This window comes from Nicotiana tomentosiformis, chromosome 1, assembly GCF_000390325.3.
Source record: "Nicotiana tomentosiformis chromosome 1, ASM39032v3, whole genome shotgun sequence".
Taxonomy (NCBI): domain Eukaryota; kingdom Viridiplantae; phylum Streptophyta; class Magnoliopsida; order Solanales; family Solanaceae; genus Nicotiana; species Nicotiana tomentosiformis.
The window spans coordinates 46,473,267-46,490,444 of NC_090812.1; the positions used below are offsets into that span (position 1 = coordinate 46,473,267).

Here is a 17,178-nt window from a genome sequence, read left to right on the forward strand (position 1 = left end):
AAGAGGGGAAAAAAGAGGGAGATGTGAACCGTGGTGGCCCGAAAAAACGCCGTTTTGAATCAGTCAGCAGTAGGGTCTCTTGAATATTTTCTGGAATTTAATTCTTCCATAGGAAAAGGAAAAGAAATTCAAGACATTACAAAGAAAAATCCAACAAAGCATAATCACAGTCAATATTTGCTCCCCCTCTCTCTTTCCACTTTTTTCCCTCTTTATATTCCTTTCCTTCCTTCTCTTTTTTCTAAAACTTACAACTCTTCACTTGCTCCCTCCTGCTTCCTTCTTGGCAATTGATTTGAATACACAATTGCCTTTATCTTCTACTTTCTTGTTTTTTTCCTACCCTTTTGTCACCATTTATATAGTTCTTACTCATCTCAAATAATACCTATTTAATTTGTCATCATCTTTTTTGTAAGTTGAAGATTCCAAAATGGAAAAAGTTAAAGCTTTGGAGAAAAAGAAACTGATCACTGAGCTAACACAAGGGAGGGAGTTTGTTAATCAGCTGAAAAAACAGATTGGTCCTTTGGCTTCTCCTGAAGAATGTGATTTACTACTTGGGAAAATACTATCTTCACTTGAAAAATCTTTGTCAATTCTGAATTTGAAGGCACTACTTTTTGAAGGTGGAAATGCTAATTCGACATCTTCATGTTCATCAATTTCATTTCTTGGTAATAATAATAGTCCAAAGAGTGAGGTTTTGGATTCTTCAAAGGATCAATTGGTTGGCCAAAATGTGTTCAGCAAGAAGAGGTAATTTTAGGACTCTTTTGACAATTTTTTTGTGGTTTCTTGCAAATCAATCATTTCTTGGATTAAGGTTCTTTTTCTTCTTTTTTTTTGGTCCATATTTGTAATTTGGAACTTTTTTTGGCTTACAGAAAGACACCAGAACAATGGAGTAAACAAGTTAGCATTTCTGGAACAGGACTTGAAAGTCAACATGATGATGGATATAGTTGGAGAAAATATGGCCAGAAAGATATTTTAGGGTCTATTCATCCAAGGTAACAATCCTTTTGCTTTTATTTCCCTTTATATTTTCCTGTGTTAACATTAATATTTATCTTTTATGGAGTCGACTCACATTTGATCACCAATTTTTACTAGGATTATGCACCAAAACAAAACCATAATTTGGTTTTTCCTACTATACTTTTTTTTAGCTGTTTGCTTAATTGTTAAATATCCTAAAATTGGACTTTTTCTCTCATATACAAACTACGTAATCAACAATTGAATTTAATATAATTTCATTTCACTAATTTAATGGCTTAAACTCAGTTTTACCTGGAAGTTAGTAGTAATAAATAAGGAGGTAGGCAGCTACTGTAATGGCCACTTGCCAGTTGCTCCAAATATAAATTACAGGGAACAAGATGGCAGTAGATGGGATCCCTGAATCATTCTTTTTATTTTCATTATTATTACTCCTTCCTCACGGTTTTAATTGTTCACTTTTGATTTTGTATTCCCTAAAAAAAAAAAAAAAAAAAAGTGTGCATTTTACAATTTTACCCTAATAGTGATAGAAATAATTCAGGGAATAAGTAGTTTATGATAATGGTAAAATAGAAAAAAAAAGATTGTTTTTCTCTTAATTCAGTATAGTAGATAAGTAAAAATAAAAATATATTTTTAGTATAGTAAATAAGTAAAAGCGAGAGAAGTGTAGTATATTGCGACCCCTATAGTAGGTCCTAGGTTTTGTCTTTGACAATTTTGGTTTTTTTTTTTTGGCAATTTCTTCTTTCTGTTTAGGCTACATTCAGTGCATGAGTTTTGGATCATTTCATGTGGTCCCCTCCTAAATAAAACACTTCCAAATATTATGTCCTTTCAGTAGCTGAAGAAAGTACCTTTTTTTATTTCTTATTAAAAGCAAACCAATATGATTTCACAACACATATGGAACTTTTAAGTTTCAGAGTCCAGACAACAACTTAAAGTTTGAAAGGTCTCTTTCTTTTGGCAACTTCTTGTGCTATGTGACAATAATTCATAGTGAAATGGATAAAGAGCATATGGAAAACATTCATATATTACTTTAATGCAAGGAGTAAATCTATTTGGATTTAATTCAATACAAATTTTACACCATCATTATTTTTATTCTGAGTTGTTGATTCCACTTATTATGGACTAGTTAATATTAGAGTTGCTTAATATTGTTGGCCTAATAGATTTTTTTTGTAAATGCAGGGCTTATTATAGGTGCACTCACAGGAATACACAGGGCTGCTTGGCAACAAAACAAGTCCAAAGATCAGTTGGAAACTCATCAACTTTTGAGGTCACATATAAAGGAAGGCACAGTTGCAAAATTGCACAATCAGAAATATTTTCACTTGTAACCCAAAAACGTCAGAAACACAACAAAAAACAAGAATTGGGTTATCAAAGACAAGAACAAGAGATGGTAATATTCAACTCTGGACCAAACCATAAAGTTGAAAACTTTAGCCTCACAAAAGAAGAAGTTTTCACTCCCTTTTCATTCCCTCCTACCCCACTGAATCTCGAAAATATTGAAGAAACCCAATTCTTTTCCAATTCCATGGTACCATTTTCACCTCCAATTACCTCAGAATTGTCCTCCTATTTGTCACTGTTGACAAATCAAATTGAGGAATTTGCAATGGACAACATTCTACAGAGCTCAGAGTCAGATGTTACTGAATTAATCTCGACCCCAACTTCAATATCTAATTCCCCATTTGATGGAGATTGGGATTTGTCTGTGGGATTTGAACCTAGTGTTACATTTGACATTGAAGAATTTTTCAAATAATTAGACATTAGATAAGTACCCCTTGCAAGTTTGTAATAACAGCAAGTAAGTGTTGTGCAATTATTATACTTATTATTTTTTTAGCCTAATTGATCCTAGCTAAATTCAATTGACTGATGTTTAGAGAAATGGTTAGTATTTCCTCTCGAAATGTTGTAGATGAATTCATGTTTGTGATTATATGGGCAGTTGAAATTTTAGTTATGCATTAGCACCATTTTGTTTTCTGTTATTAACTTTGATATTAAATAAAATACCTTTCTTAAATAATGAGCAGAATCACAAAGTTGTTACGGATCACAACGGCAGGAGTAAAAGAGAAAAAGAAAAAGAAAAAGAAAAAGAAAACTCAAGTCCTAAGAGCAATTCAACAATTCTTGCAAATTAAACTACAATTGAGGACAAATGGCATAATAATTTTGAAATCGTGGCCTTGAAGGTAAAATGCAAAACACCGAGATTGTAGATGGATAAAAGTAATTTTTAATTTAAAAAAATGAAAATGAAACAGAAAACAAAAGAAAAGTTATGTAATAGTCATAAACTGTCAATTGTGTGACGACCAAAGAAGATTAAACAAGAAAGACATGGAATCAGAAGCGAGATAGAACTATTCCCCTTAATGAGTTGGAAGTGTTCACTGATTTGCCTGCTTTGAATCTTCTGAAAATTTCCAAATATTTCTGATATAATTAGTAATATCGTATACTTTGCATTAGGGATGTCAAATGGACGTACTGAAATGAATTTAGACGGATCAAAACAGATTGAGTGTAGTGAATTAGGCTAGGTCAAAATAGATAAACAATAATTCTTAGTCAAACTCACGCTACTCTTACCGAGTTTTTATTTGTTTGTTTGTTTTCATATAATTTGTTTAACTATTCAACAAAATTAATTATTTTTTTCTTTAATAGCTATATATATATATATATATACACGTACTGAAATGAATTTAGACGGATCAAAACAGATTGAGTGTAGTGAATTAGGCTAGGTCAAAATAGATAAACAATAATTCTTAGTCAAACTCACACTACTCTTACCGAATTTTTATTTGTTTGTTTGTTTTCATATAATTTGTTTAACTATTCAACAAAATTAATTATTTTTTTCTTTAATAGCTATATATATATATATATATACACGTACTGAAATGAATTTAGACGGATCAAAACAGATTGAATCTATTTAAATATTTATAAATAAATCTATCAAACATAAGTTGTATTGTAAAATCATATCGTCCAAAACATCCCTAATTAGCACGCACGTTTTCCTAACACATCCTTTTTGGGTCTTCTTGTAAACCGGGCTTCAGGTGAAGGGACCTCTTATTGAATTGTGATAGCCCGTTCATGAAAATGGTCCACTTAGAATGAAAATTACGTAAAAATTGTATGGGCGCTCTTATTCGTCGTCCCTTTATATCTTGTACTCGTTTTATTTTTTTGTTTGTATCTGTACCCATTTTTTTGTTTAAAGCATTTTAAAAAGACAGTTTTGTCCTTCTTTAACAAAAGACTATTGACAAAAATGTAGACTGCAGGACAAAACTTCAGCATGTTTTGGTATGAAGTTTTAGCAAATAAACTAAATAACTCCAACATACATTAACAAAAACTCATTAGAAAATTACATACTGCAAGACAAAAACTTAAGCATGTTTATTTTGAAGTTTTAGACTGAAGTTTCGGATAAAACTCGTGACAAAACTATAGACTGCACGACAAAACTTCAACATGTTTTGGACTTTTGGTATGAAGTTTTAGCAAATGAACAATAACTTCAGCATGCATTAGCAAAAACTCATTAGAAAATTACATACTGCAAGACAAAAACTTAAGCATGTTTAGTCTGAAGTTTTAGCAAATGAATTAAAAAACTTCAGTTTGTTTAGACTGAAATTTCGGATAAAACTCATGACAAAATTGTAGACTGCGGGACAACTTCAACATGTTTTGGTATGAAATTTTAGCAAATGAACTAAATAATTTCAGCATGCATTAGCAAAAACTCATTAGAAAATTACATACTGCGGGACAAAAACTTAAGCATGTTTAGTCTGAAATTTTAGCAAATGAACTAAAAAACTTCAGCATGTTTAGACTGAACTTTCGGATAAAACTCATGACAAAACTGTAGATTGCAGGATAAATAATTTCAGCATACATTAGCATGAAGTTTTAGCTTCAATGTGAAATTTTTCCCGAATGAGGTTGCAGATCACACGATTAATGCGTGATGCAGGTTTTATATCTTTTTGTCATGGGTATAATTGTCATATTATTACGAATTTTTTGTCAGGTGGCTACCAAATCAATAATTTTAAAAATAGGGTACAAGTTAAAATGTGGCAAAAATATAGGGTACGGCTACAAATCCCCAAAAATTACGGATAAGGCCATTTGAAGTCCAATTGACCTTGTTTTTCTTCATCTTAAAATATGGGCCAATTTAAAAAAGACTCTAGATTTGTTTTGTTTTTTTTTCCTTAATAGACTCAAACCTACTTCTCCTTTCAGAGCAACAATGGAGACAATTTCAGAGAAACAAATTATTGGTCAAGATGTCATAATTTGAAAGTTGTATCTCAAATTCTTCAGTTGGAAATAGCATGGGAGAGTTTCGGAAAATTTATTCCTCCTCTTTCCAGCGATGTTATTCCAGAAATTAAAGGTAAATGTGTTTCAAAGAAAATATCTTTTTAATATATTTAAGCCAATTAAACACAAAAATTTTAAAATTAAATTCAGAAATCACACCCTAGGAGGAATCAACCCAGCAAATTAATTGACTCACGTGTGCAAAGTATTATTCAAGTATAGGCTTAGCGTGTAGGTTCTAGAAATCATGTATTGAGACTTGGTTGGTAAGCCTCCTCAAAAAATTTATTTGATTTGATGTCTTTATCCAGCCTCATAGTAAATATTATCTGCTATAGCTTAGTAAATTTTGCAAACTTGTCTCTTAGATTATGCCATATCAAAGCCAAATAATATGCATAACAATAAATTTTTGATCCATATTATATAAGTAGCACTTTATGACTTTCTCCCTTCTTAATAATGTAAGATTTATCAAAAATGCCATATGCATTTCTTCGGAAGTTTGCCAGCCTATCCTTGTTGATACACCGTTATCATCATCTTAATCATGAATGTTACATTTGTACACTATTACTACACTAAATTTTATTTTAAAAAAAAAGTTTTAATGATCAACAACCGTGAATTAAAGTCTCATGTGAAAGTAAATCAATAAAAGCACAAGTTTAAACCCAGTCTGCTTCACATTTACAAGCAATCCTCTATCTCTTGCTAAATAGAATTTGAAGTGATAATGAAAGATAACCCGATGAAAAGTCATTCAAAAGAAAAAGGGAAATATGGATAATAAAAAAAAAACAAAAAACAAAAATGTGGAAGAAATCAAGAACTGTAGAAAGTGGACTATGAGTTACTAGGTTATGGCACTTTTGCCTAGCATTCTTGATGATTAATATAAAAAGGCGCTTTTAAATTATTGATGGGTGCAGTTTCACTGCTTTGCATTTTGGGTAAGTGGCCAACACATTAAAATTATTTAGACTAACCTCATGCATTTGGATAAAACTACCAAAAAGTTGCAATAAAGATACTTTTGCTAGATCGGAGTATTATAATCCAATACAAACGCAATGTGCCAAAGAGCATTCACCACGTTATTGACTTCACTTTCCCATTTTCCATCTTCTTTTTCTTTCTTTTTTTGTGCAGCTCCTACTACCAAATACTATCAATTAAACGATTTCTGTTTGTACACTCTTTTAATTTATTATTAAATTTGTGGAATGAGACAGAGTTTGGGAGATAAGAACAGAGGAGAAAAAATTGGAGAAGGAAGGAATTCATCTCTGTTAATTGATCACTTTACAATGGGATCTTTACTTTTATACACGTATAACTTCTATAACTAACTGCTAACTACAGTTGGCTAAACTATAGTTAAGTTAAGTTACACCACTAACCACATAACTTGTATTACTATTGCTACTCTCAACAATCCCCCTCAAGCTAGAGGAGGTGAAGATATTCTTCATCCATAGCTTGGATAACAAAGTAGCCATGCAAGCTAGGTAGTAAGGAAGCAAAGCACAAGCATCCTATGATGCTTAGACGAGATAGGGAAGGTTGTTTGTGATACAGCAACTCAAAGGGTGATTTGTTGTCAAGGACAGTGGATCGCACTCTATTTATAAGATATACAACTGTCTCAATACAATCTCCCCAAAATCTAGCTAGTAGATGACCTTGGAATCTGATAGCCCTTGTAATTTTTAAAATATGTTTGTATCTTTTCTCTACTACCCCATTTTGTTGGGGTGTGTAAGGGCATAAAATTTGATGTAAGATCCCATGTAACTGAAACAGTTCTCTACAATGAGTATTGAAAAATTCACTTCCATTATCTGACCTAAACATCTTGACAGACTTGCCAAATTAAGTTTTAATCATAGTAAGGAAGGTTTTAAGGATGAAAACTACATCAGATTTCAGTCTCAACAGAAAAGTCCAAGTCCATCTAGTGTAATCATCTACTAATGTAAGAAAAAGCTTTATTCCATTATAGGTAGCAACCTTGTATGGTCCCCAAACATCCATGTGAATTAGTTGAAAAGCCTGAACACTTCTAGTAGTACTTATTGGAAATGACATTCTAGTTTGCCTTGCCAAAGGGCAAATCTCACATCTATGAGCATTATTAAAGTCTATACTATTTCTGAAACATTGTAATTTCCTAAAAGCTATTGGTACATGACCCATTCTCTTGTGCCATATATTTGGATCTCCTTGTTTGATAACTGCAAAGGCTTTGCAAGAATGTAACATGTTGTGTGACTCCACTGAGGTCATGGTGTACAACCCATCTTCCTCCCTACCAATCTCCTTCACCCTCCCAGACAAGAGGTCCTGAAATACGCAAAATATAGGAAAGAATGAAGCAAAGCAGTTCAGGTCTTTTGTCACCTTGGAGACAGACAACAGAATAACTTGAAGGCAGGAACATATAGAAAATTCTTAATAGTGTCACCTCCTAACAATTGACAATCTCCTATGTGAGTAATTTTGGCAGAATCCCATGTTGGCAGCTGAACTTGACCTGCGTTTTCTGTTTGTGTTCCATGGTACAATAAATCTTTATTTTCTATCATGTGGTTTATAGCTCATGTGTCCAATATCCACTTAAGAATGCTAATATTGTTGTAAAGAAAAGTACCTGCCATTGCTGCCATAGTGCCACTTAATTCACCAATTGAGCTTTTGTTCAATAGCTGCAGGATCTGAGAGTATTGTTCATTGTGAACATGTGTGTTGGAACTCCTTTGTTTGCTTCCCGTGAGACATTGTTTTCTATCTACGCTGCATTAGCTCTTCTCTTAGGCTTAAAATCATATGAATAGCCCATTATTTTGTAGCAATTCTCTTTCGAATGACCTGGTTTGTTACAGAATTCACACTTCATCAACCTATAGTAGCTTGCCTTTGTATGCCCCTTCTAGTGACAATACTCACATTCTACGCCAAAATTCTTCCTTGGCTTATTCCCTGACTATGTGGTGAACATGGCAGTGGGCTCAACCTATCCTATATGTGTGTTGAAGTGGTTACCTGAGATTATTCTTCTGCTTTTATCTTGAACTATCATAGCATATGCTTGATTAATGGAAGGGACATTAGGCATCATCAAAATCTGACTTCTAGCTTGCTCAAAACCGTCGTTCAACCCCATTAAGAACTGCAGTAACCTCTGAAATTCCAACTGTTTAACATAATCCTTAACAGGAGGTGGTGGTAACATAGCATCATACTCAGCCCATAGGTCAGTTAATTTTGTAAAATAGATGAAAACAGATGATATCCCCTGTGTAGAAGTGAAAATTTCTTTGTGCAAGTAATAAAACCTCGAAGCATTTACTTTGTCAAATCATTCCTTAAGTTGTGCCCAAACAGTTTGAGCATTTTCTGAGAATAGAACATCAGTAAGGAGGTGTGAATTAACGTTACTCATCAGCCACGAAGTAACAATGGCATTGCAACGATCCCATTGGTGAGCTAATCCTGGTCCAAAATCACTTTTCGAGGTAGTACCGTCTACCTAACAAAGTTTATTCTTTCCTAGAAGACCTACTTTCATAGCTCGATTCCACAATGTGTAGTTTTCCATTCCAGTTAATAATAAATCAATCGACAACGAACCTGGTCCATAATATGGATGCAAGTAGAGTAGGTGATTGTGGTCGAGAATCGTTCCAGTCGGTGTTGTTGCGGTGGTGCTATCGCCGGAATTATCATCGATCGCCATGGAATTGAAGCAATTACGCAGTTACGCAATTGAAGCAAAAATTAGGGTTTCGATCACAAAATCGTCGTTCCCGATTTTGAAAGAAATTGAAGAAATTTAAGAAAATTGAAGCTGATTCTCTCGATTTGCTTCGACTTTGCAAAGAAATCCCTAGAATCGCTTAGTAATCCGCTCTGATACCATGTTAAATTTGTTGAATGACACAGAGTTTGGGAGCTAAGAACAGAGGAGAGAAAATTGGGGAAGAAAGGGATTCTTCATTTTTGTTACTTGATCATTGTACAATGGAATGTCTACTTTTATACACGTATAACTTCTTTAACTAACTGCTAACTATAGTTGTATGGTTAAGCTAAACTATGGTTAAGTTAAGTTACACCACTAACCACATCACTTGTATTACTACTACTACTCTCAACATTTATAAAATGATAAGAACTTCCTCACGTTCGTCGCTTACCGACGTTGAAATATTTGTAATTTATTTACTCGAAAATGTATGTTACAAACACAAAAGGTTAAAAGAACAAATAAATCAACGCGTTGGATTGATGGTCAATTTTAAAAGTATTTATTAAAAGGTCTTTAGGAAAATGATGATCGAATGTAGTTGGATGTTCTTAATACACAAACTCATTAATTCTTCTAGAAGTGTTGAAAATATGAGTTGATTAATACTTGATGAAGGAAGATCCCTAGTTTATCTTCTTTGCTTTTGTTGCCAAAATTCAGTTTTTCAAATTCAGCGTCTTCCCCTTGTTCCTGAGGAGTAATGAAAATAATTAACCCTCTGCTAAGGCGTGAATCTATTTTATTTTTGTTATCACATTATTTTGATTTGCTCTGATTATTTAAAATCCAGACGAACACTTTCCTTAATTCCTTTTTCTTTTGTTAATTGTGTTTATTCAAAAAGAAAGGAATCTTAAGAGTTGCTTTATTGTTTTATGCCTTTGTTTATTCAACCAGGACAGAATCTGTTTTCTGTCTCGAATCTCTGCTTTATCATATAAGTTTGTTTAATTTGGCACCCAATCCTTTCTTTACTGGACTTATAATAAGATATGTTGTCCCAAGAATATTTGGAAGTTCCATGCAAGTGTGAACAAATGGCCATTGAACTTTGTACATTTGCAGAATAAATAGATAAAGGCTGTATTAAATCTTAAGGAAAAAGTCTGACCAAACCTTTTGAGTTATACAAAATTGAGCTCTCTATGTAATTAATACATTTGTAACTTTTACTTTCTGATAGTCAAAATCTTAATATTTTTAACACGAATTCTTTTTTTAACTTGTCTTATGTTTAAAAGAACTTGTACGTAGTAAAAAAGCTGTTGGTTCCTGAAATGTTATAAAGCCATATAAAATGGGAGATTAAGTAACCCCTGTAAGGAGATAAATTAATTGATGCAATTTGAGATCTACCTAGAACGGAAAAGGGAATAAAGAAAATACTATTACTATTCGTATCACGCTTCTAATAGAACATTAAGGCCCCGTTTGACCATAAATCTTTTTTTTTTTTTTTTTGCTTTTCTCAATTTTTTTAACGTTTTTCGAAATCAGTGTTTGATAATGAAAATTTCAAAATTTACTTGAAATTGAATTTCGGAATTTTTCAAAAAATTGAAAAAATCCAAAAAGTAATTTTTCAAAATTTTCACGTCAAACCACTTACAAAAATTCAAAAACATCTTCAAATTGTATTAAAATCCAAACACAACTCTAATTTTCAAATACCATTTTCACTTAATATTTTTTTCATTTTTTCGGAAATTTCACTATTCTTATGTCCGAACGCCCACTAAACCTCCACAAAATGACACCTTACTCAAATGAATTACACCATTCTAACTGGACCTTATTGGTATCACAGTTGTTTCTCTTCTTCAACTTTGGTGATTCTCATTTAAAGTGTTGGAATAGGTACTCTAAAACTGGTCACTTTTCTGGCATAATACTAACAAAATAATCTCCTGCACTGGCCCAAAAATAATAAAGAAATAGATACTAATAAAATGGTCAAGATGCTCGAGCAATAATGTAATACGAATGTCAAAATAAGCTGCCATGTACTTTGGGAAAAATTATTGGCTAATGGGGAATCAAGCTCTAGAATTCAGAAAGTCTAATTAAGGAAAAAAATTTACCTTAAGCAGCCATGTACTTGAGACCTCAAACAAATCTTGGTAGCATAGTAACTAATTGCAGATTTGTTATTTTAAATCATAAATGCAGTGAACTATTGCACTTATTATTTGTTCGTCACAGTGTATTTCAAGTTGGTACAAACATATTTTTTCTATAAAAATATTAACCATATATTATACGGCTAAAGTTGAAGACATCCACTGATAGAGGCCACGACAATAACTTAGTTAGCGTTTGGACAATAGATTTGATTGTAACTTAAAAAAAGAGTTTTTAAAATTGTATTAAAAAATAATTTTTAAAAGTTGAAGTTGTGTTTGGAGTTTGGACATGCATTTTATTTGGAGAAAAGTTGAAGTTTAGGGCAGTTTTTGGGAAATTTAAAATTTTTATTACCCAAAACATGATCATATTTCATAAACAAATAATGTTTTCAAAATTTTTTGAAAAAAAATAAAGCCAAAATTTATGGCCAAATAGGAGCTTAATTTAACCAAAAATAATTAGCCAAAAAGGACAATTACTTAATTTAAGAGTTGACCAGCCCCTTGCGTTAACCCTATTTTTGAGCCGGCAGTGCAGTGTTACTGGCTTACGGAGTACGGACGCATTCGACGGACCTTCCTTTTGGATTTTTACTCTAGTACATTTTTAAAGCATGCTTGACTTGAATTTTGATTTTTAATTAATTACACCTAATTTTAATTGCAAATAAATATTTGATAATTATGATAACGAATTAAAGTTTTGCTGGAAACAGCATCGGTTTAACGATGCTTACGAAAATTATTTATTTGTACAATGAAAACAATGTAAGTAAATTCCAGTCCAACACGTTTAATTAAAGGTAAGCAAAAAGAGATGTAAAATAGCTTCCCCAAAATCAGAATAATCTGTTTGGTTGATACTGTATAGGTCGAAATCTGTCTCAGTACTTGGGCAAAATAACATCGAGAAAACAGTCATCCGAGGTCGACCAGGAGATAGCGAGGCTCGTGGTCGAGATGCAAATGATGGTCGATGCCGAGTATCACAAAAAAAGTTGTAACTGCTAGTTTATAAGTAAAGGGAATTAAAGAGAATATTTTATTGAATATTCTCTCCACTTGTACTGCTAGAGTCTATTGGGGTATGTCTCATGTAAATAGAAAAAAGTTAATGAATAGAGGCATGTGATATTCATTGTGATAATAGCAGACTTTGCTAAAAGATTTTTTATCTCTTGTAAAGATGTAAAGACTACATTTTTATCAAGATTCTTTCTCATATTATTCCACACGTTTTCATCAGATTCAGAATATTTCGAATGTGCTAAGATCTGTCTATCACTCATCATTGTCATGAGAAATAATTACCTAGCTCATTGTTTATTGGGTGAACCACTTCTCCTATTTATTTAAATGTCATTTATTGTTATTTATTGCTAGTTACTTATCCATTAATACAGATATCTTTCAAAACACATATTGAATGCTCCTGTCGATTCTCTACTAGATCTGTTTAAACGTTAACCATTTTGTTAGAATACATATCCAGAGATATTATCATTAACCAGGTTTAACCCGTTATTGTATAAATATAATCAGTGAGTATATTGTTACCATTGGGGGATTGTTATAATCATTGTATATTTATTTTCTTATCCATGCATTCCCTTATCATGAAAAGAGACTAACCAAACGTTTTGTACAGCAAAAAATAGTTAGATAATTTAAATTTTAAATGATAGTATAAAATTATGAATTTAATATTAAAAAATGTGATTATATTAAGAAAAGAAAAGGTATGAGAAGTGTAAACTTGATAATATGGAATATGCTATAATATATGGTCGTCTTTATAACATAATCGGTTAATTTCGAAGTTAAGGTTCAAGATTGAGATTTCAAACACAAATTGCTTTGCATTTATGTGTTCGTTTATGCATTTTGAAACTTTTCCTTTCATTTTGCGTTCTGTCCCAAATTGAAATTCGTCTATAGTCCTTGCGATAATGTAGAATTTCAATATTTACCTTTTTATTCCAAACTACTCCCATTTCTTTTTTACGTTATTTAAGTTCACCATTATTTAGTATTAATTAAGTAACACATTTAAGAAAGTGATAACGCATGATTTAGACAAATGCTGTTATGTATTAAATATCATTCTTAAGTAGCATGTTATAAGGCAATAACATGCACTATGAGAGAGTATTAATTTACAATCTGTGAATAATCTATTTGTATTAAATTCATCAAATACTATTAAGCTATTTCTATTAAAGGCCACAGGTAAAGTAAAAAGCATACAGTAGTGGGAAAAAAATTAAAAATTGTCAGGGAAAACAAGGAAAAACTTTGAATTGACGAGAAGAATATAATGACATGAGGCTAACGTGTGCCTTGACATCACTGTATAGGTTTATCATGTCAATTGTGGCACCGCACCATTAGGTTTGAATTTTCTCATCTAGAAAACACCAGTCCCCTTCAAACAAAACTGACTCCTTTTACAAATACGACCACCCACACATGTATTGTACATTTAAAAATTAAATAAATTTAAGTAAGTAATCCGATTATTAGATTACCTAGCTTTATTATTAGTACAATTCTGTATTTGGGTAACAAAACAAATCAAATAAAGCTGTCATTGTCCTTCCACACGTACCAATGATATCATCTTTCTATCTATATAAATAAAGGCCCTCCCTCCTAATCTTATTGCTATCAAAAAGTAAAGCGCAAATAAATCAGCGTAATTTTACTAGTTCCCATCATCATTTTCTCTCCATCTCCTTTTTTAAGCTCATTACAATGGCGGAAACTGCTATAGTGACAAAATCACAAAATCCCCATATCGTAATTTTACCAAGTCCTGGTATGGGTCACCTAATCCCTCTTGTTGAATTTTCTAAGAGACTAATCTCTCAACACCAATTTTCTGTCACTCTTATTCTCCCTACTGATGGACCTATCTCGAATTCTCAGAAAATTTTCCTGAATTCTCTTCCCTCTTGCATGGATTATCACCTTCTTCCTCCTGTTAATTTCGACGATTTGCCTCTTGATGTTAAAATTGAAACTAGAATCTCCCTTACTGTTACGCGTTCTCTTCCTTCGCTGCGTGATGTTTTTAAAACACTTGTTGAATCCAAGAAAATAGTTGCTTTTGTGGTTGATCTTTTTGGTACTGATGCATTTGATGTTGCCATTGATTTCAACGTTTCCCCTTATATTTTTTACCCTTCTACTGCCATGGCTTTGTCTCTGTTTCTTTACTTGCCTAAGCTTGATGGAACCGTGTCATGTGAGTACAGGGAGTTGACTGACCCGGTTCAGATTCCGGGTTGTATTCCTATCCATGGCAAGGATCTTCTCGACCCGGTTCAGGACCGGAAAAACGAAGCTTACAAATGGCTTCTTCATCATTCAAAGAGGTATAGAATGGCTGAGGGAATAGTAGCTAACAGTTTCAAGGAATTGGAAGGAGGAGCCATTAAAGCTTTGCAGGAAGAAGAACCCGGTAAGCCACCCGTTTACCCGGTTGGACCACTTATTCAGATGGATTCGGTTAGTAAGGTTGATGGGTTGGGTTGTCTGACGTGGCTGGATGAACAGCCACGTGGCTCGGTTTTGTACATCTCGTACGGGAGTGGTGGGACCCTCTCTCATGAGCAGCTCATCGAAGTTGCATCAGGATTGGAAATGAGTGAACAAAGGTTCTTGTGGGTAATTAGATGTCCCAATGACACTGTAGCCAATGCCACTTATTTTAATGTCCAAGTTTCAACTAACCCTCTTGATTTTCTCCCAAAAGGGTTCTTGGAAAGGACCAAAGGATTAGGTTTAGTGGTGCCCAATTGGGCCCCACAAACTCAAATACTTAGCCATGGTTCGACGGGCGGGTTCTTGACTCATTGTGGATGGAACTCGACTCTGGAAAGTGTGGTCCACGGAGTAGCACTCATAGCTTGGCCACTTTATGCCGAACAAAAGATGAATGCGGTTATGTTAACTGAGGATATTAAAGTGGCACTGAGGCCAAAAGCCAATGAAAATGGAGTAGTGGGAAGATTGGAAATTGCTAAAGTTGTGAAAGGATTAATGGAAGGTGAAGAAGGAAAAGGAGTGCGCACTAGAATGAGAGACCTTAAAGATGCAGCAGCTAAAGTTCTGAGTCAGGATGGTTCTTCTACAAAAGCACTAGCTGAATTAGCTATTAAATTGAAGAATAAGGTGTTAAACAATTGATATAGCCATTAATTATTTACCAGTTTCTAGTTACTTGTTATAAGCTGGTAGTAATTGTGCTTTTGCAGTTGAAAAGTTAGACATGTATGGCTTATTGCTTGCTTTGTGTACAGCCATGAAAACTAGTATCTACTCAACTACTCCCTCCTATTTTAAGTACCACCCGTTTTTAGCAAATTGAATTCCAAAATATTTAATGTTCAAGAGATTACTTCGTTTTCCAAATCTATTCTTCCAACCTCCAATTAGTGTGTACACACACACACTCTCGCAAATTCTATTTCGGGATTTCTAACAAAATAGATTATATTTTTTTCATTTACACTTAATAGTAATTGTTCTTGAAAAATGAGATAGCACATAAATAGAGTAAATATTCAATAAGGAGAGGTCATATTTTAAGAGATAAATAAGGGTAAAATAGTCTAAAATCCCTTCTAATTAATGTTTATTAATGAGTGTATAAAATAGAAACATGACAGATAATTTGAGACGGAAGGAGTAGTAACATATTCAAAGAGAGAAAAAAAAAGAATAATTTAAATAAATATTACTATGTTTAAGGTTATTAAATATTTTGCTTAGGGAGTGTACAAAGCATTAATCAAACGACAAATAATATTAGATCATAGGAGTGAGTAAATTTTTTCTTTTATCTGGTTAATTATTTTTGTTACTATGAAGTAGTAGGTAAGCAGGGTGGGATGAGTGATCAGCAGTGGAGGAGGACCCAACCACTAAGAAATTGTGTTAAAATCATGTTTAAACATGGTGGGCACTTGGAAATTGGAAATAAATGGAGTTGTTGGCTGGCATTGACAATTATGTCTATCACCAGCAGGAAAGATATTTACTGTATGTGTCTTGTAGTGTGAGTACTGAGTATAGTTATTTAAAAATCGACTAAACTAATTGTACTGTATCGAATCGATTTTTAGGTTTCTTTTAATAAAATTATAGATTTTTATATAAATCTATAACCGTACTGTTGCGGCCAAACGCACACGCAAGTATACGCGGTCGTCAAGTAATAAAGTGACTAAAAGTCGGATGTCGAACCCACGAAGACTTATGATTAACTATTAACTAAATTAGACTATCCTAATTATCTAAACAAGAATTAAACCTAAAAATATTTGATTCTAAACTAATTAAATAAAAAAATATAAATAATAAACTTTGAACAGAGAAAGAGCAGATTTTTTATGATATCAATGTAATGAAAACGATCTAGGGTTATGGGCTATCTAACAATCATATTGTATTCTTAAATTGAATTTACCGACTAATTTATCTAGCTTATTGGTTGACAGGGTTAATATTGCTCATAAGAATCTGTCGAGTTCTTACTTGCCTATTCAAGCTAACTTAACGCCTATATGTCTATGGAGTTAGAATCAACAAGAACGCATGTATAATTCCTGTAAATCAACCAAGCAAGGCAATTAGGTATATGTCTATCCTAACCACGAATCCGTTCCCCGATGCCCGAGTTCAAGAACTTGCCCTACTCAATCCTATATGCAATATAGAATTCCCACTTTCGAGTTCAATTCTAGATTCGTAGATAATATTCAATTGGTGATCAAGCAATTAAATAATTAAATGCAAGATTGAATAAATAAACTAATATGATAAATCAAGAAG

General features: G+C 32.8%; 2 protein-coding genes across 2 annotated transcripts; both read left to right on the forward strand.

Annotated features, from left to right (window-relative positions):
- The first annotated feature begins 223 nt into the window (after nucleotides 1-223).
- Nucleotides 224-3,008, forward strand: LOC104119049 (probable WRKY transcription factor 41). Its single transcript, XM_009630451.4, has 3 exons — nucleotides 224-759; nucleotides 888-1,013; nucleotides 2,209-3,008. Exons 1-3 carry the CDS (start codon nucleotides 434-436, stop codon nucleotides 2,795-2,797), a joined length of 1,041 nt encoding a protein of 346 aa, XP_009628746.1. The 5' UTR covers nucleotides 224-433; the 3' UTR covers nucleotides 2,798-3,008.
- Nucleotides 3,009-13,878: 10,870 nt separating this feature from the next.
- Nucleotides 13,879-15,737, forward strand: LOC104119050 (hydroquinone glucosyltransferase-like). Its single transcript, XM_009630452.4, has one exon. The coding sequence runs from the start codon at nucleotides 14,095-14,097 to the stop codon at nucleotides 15,529-15,531; it is 1,437 nt and encodes a 478-aa protein (XP_009628747.1). The 5' UTR covers nucleotides 13,879-14,094; the 3' UTR covers nucleotides 15,532-15,737.
- Nucleotides 15,738-17,178: the final 1,441 nt, after the last annotated feature.